Source organism: Limulus polyphemus, unplaced genomic scaffold, assembly GCF_000517525.1.
Source record: "Limulus polyphemus unplaced genomic scaffold, Limulus_polyphemus-2.1.2 Scaffold96621, whole genome shotgun sequence".
Lineage (NCBI taxonomy): Eukaryota > Metazoa > Arthropoda > Merostomata > Xiphosura > Limulidae > Limulus > Limulus polyphemus.
In genome coordinates, this window is record NW_013762217.1 from 1 (window position 1) to 1,801 (window position 1,801).

The 1,801-nt window shown below is 30.1% G+C and overlaps 1 protein-coding gene across 3 annotated transcripts; it reads right to left on the reverse strand.

Moving 5' to 3' along the window:
• Positions 1–148: 148 nt before the first annotated feature.
• Positions 149–1,801, reverse strand: LOC111084704. Of its 3 annotated transcripts, none has more exons than XM_022381309.1 (4): positions 1,725–1,801; positions 968–1,065; positions 506–668; positions 149–281 (listed from the first exon to the last, which is right to left on the reverse strand). In XM_022381309.1, the coding sequence occupies exons 2-4, from the start codon at positions 1,043–1,045 to the stop codon at positions 172–174; spliced, it is 351 nt and encodes a 116-aa protein (XP_022237017.1). In that variant the 5' UTR covers positions 1,046–1,065; positions 1,725–1,801; the 3' UTR covers positions 149–171. The 3 variants fall into 3 exon arrangements, with proteins under 3 accessions (XP_022237017.1, XP_022237020.1, XP_022237018.1); XM_022381312.1 differs by having other exon boundaries at positions 968–1,162; XM_022381310.1 differs by lacking the exon at positions 1,725–1,801 and having other exon boundaries at positions 968–1,664.

The following is a 1,801-nucleotide window of genomic DNA, read 5'->3' on the forward strand; positions in this document are numbered from 1 at the left end:
GACTGTGGATCATTATCAAGACATGCTTCTTTCTTTAGCCAATCAGAATTTTTTATAGCAGCTCTTCCAAACGTTCCGTGGAAATAGTGTTGTCACAACCTGTGTCAATCACAATCTCAGGAGATTCCAATTTAATTGGAAAAATTCCATCTTCACATGCTAAATATAACTCTACGGGCTGGAAGATGGGTAGTGGATTAACAAATATAACATCATCTTCTCGTTTAGTGAGTAGATCAGGTGAATTACAGTAAGTTTGTTGTGGTAGTGGTTGATGGAGCCTGCAAGTAAACATGACCAGCAATATACTGATTTGAAAATTTCAAAAAAAATACATGTAACAGAGAAATGTCTTTTCTACAAATTTTCAATATCTCACATTAAGATTACTTTCCTCTGTACGTTCCCAGAATAAAATAATGGTCAAATATAAATCTGATAACAATGTGTACAAATAAAACCGAGAGGAAAATTAAAAAGTACTCAATTATATCTAAGTTCTTACCCATTATTCTGTACACTCGAAATCCTTTTGATTCTTTTATTTTCTCTCTTTTAACTCTTCCCATCTTCTCCAGCTTGGAATGGGCATTCCTAAATCTCTGCTTGGCTAGAGTCCAGTACTCGGGGATTTCTGGGTGGTAATTTCCCTTAAGTTTGTCCCATTCCTAGAATATAATATGGGAATCATTCTTATATTAAATACAGATTAATTATTCATATACAAATAATGAAATTGTATGTTCATTAATATACTATCAATATCCAACTTTCAGTGTTTCTCCAATGATCATGATTTTTTCTTTCTGCAAAACTTTATGCATTAAATTCATAAAATGTATTGCATAAATTACCTCTGCATTGTGTAACATTTAACACAGAAAATATTTTAATAAAATTTGAATTAACTTATTTAGTCATACACCAGAAATATCAATTAAAACCTTCAAATGAATTAAGAACTTACACTGAAGATATGAAAGTCATTTTTTTCTCCAGGAGTGTGATCCTTTGTGGGGCCACATGACCTTATAAAGTTTCTCATGTCTGTCTATCCAGCTCAGACTAGGGAATCGTTTATTGTCCAGTTATAAATATGAAATCAAAAATCATGAGATATAGCTATCTGCACTGCATGAACTAAGTAGGCATTCCTTTAAATCTAAATGAAAACCAATATGAACAATATTGTAATTTACTAATAACAAACACAGGCTGTGGCATATATGCAACATCACCATTACTGTTAACTATTAATTTCTAAACCTAGTCTGTTCTCTTACAAAGACTTGTAAGAGAATATATAAACAGATATTGATAAGTAATTATCTAGAGAGTTATAAGCAAACAAAACAACCCATTTAATACATTTTATTTAGGCTAGCTAAAAAACGGGCTTTAAATTTTAACCCATAACAATATTTGTTATTTTTCTATTATACATATATAAAATGGTAGAGGTTGATTGATAATAAGTATTAAATTTAGCTCAGAATGCTTAAACTTAACGTTTGAGTGCAACTACAAGATTAAGAACCTAAAAATAAATACGAGATTTCTCAGGTTTTATGTTTTATTTGGATAGGAAATACACAAGGTAAGCTCACCACAATACTTATATTTATTGTAATATAATATGATAAGTTATAGTATAAGTATTATACTTGTACTGTTGTAGTTATATTTAAGCTATAGTTATACTTATAAGTTATAGTAATACTAACATTAGAAACTTCCAAAGTTCCTTGAATTTGAAATTTTCAGTTTCAAAACAAGGAAGACCACTGTGCGGACGCTTCAT

Excerpts from the sequence above, each read along its gene's own strand:
- LOC111084704 (XM_022381309.1), bottom strand. The coding sequence starts at position 1,045 with ATGAGAAACTTTATAAGGTCATGTGGCCCCACAAAGGATCACACTCCT. Across the intron at positions 669-967 it reads ATGACTTTCATATCTTCAGT|GAATGGGACAAACTTAAGGG; the intron begins GTAAGTTCTTAA and ends ATTATATTCTAG. Across the intron at positions 282-505 it reads TCGAGTGTACAGAATAATGG|GCTCCATCAACCACTACCAC; the intron begins GTAAGAACTTAG and ends GTTTACTTGCAG.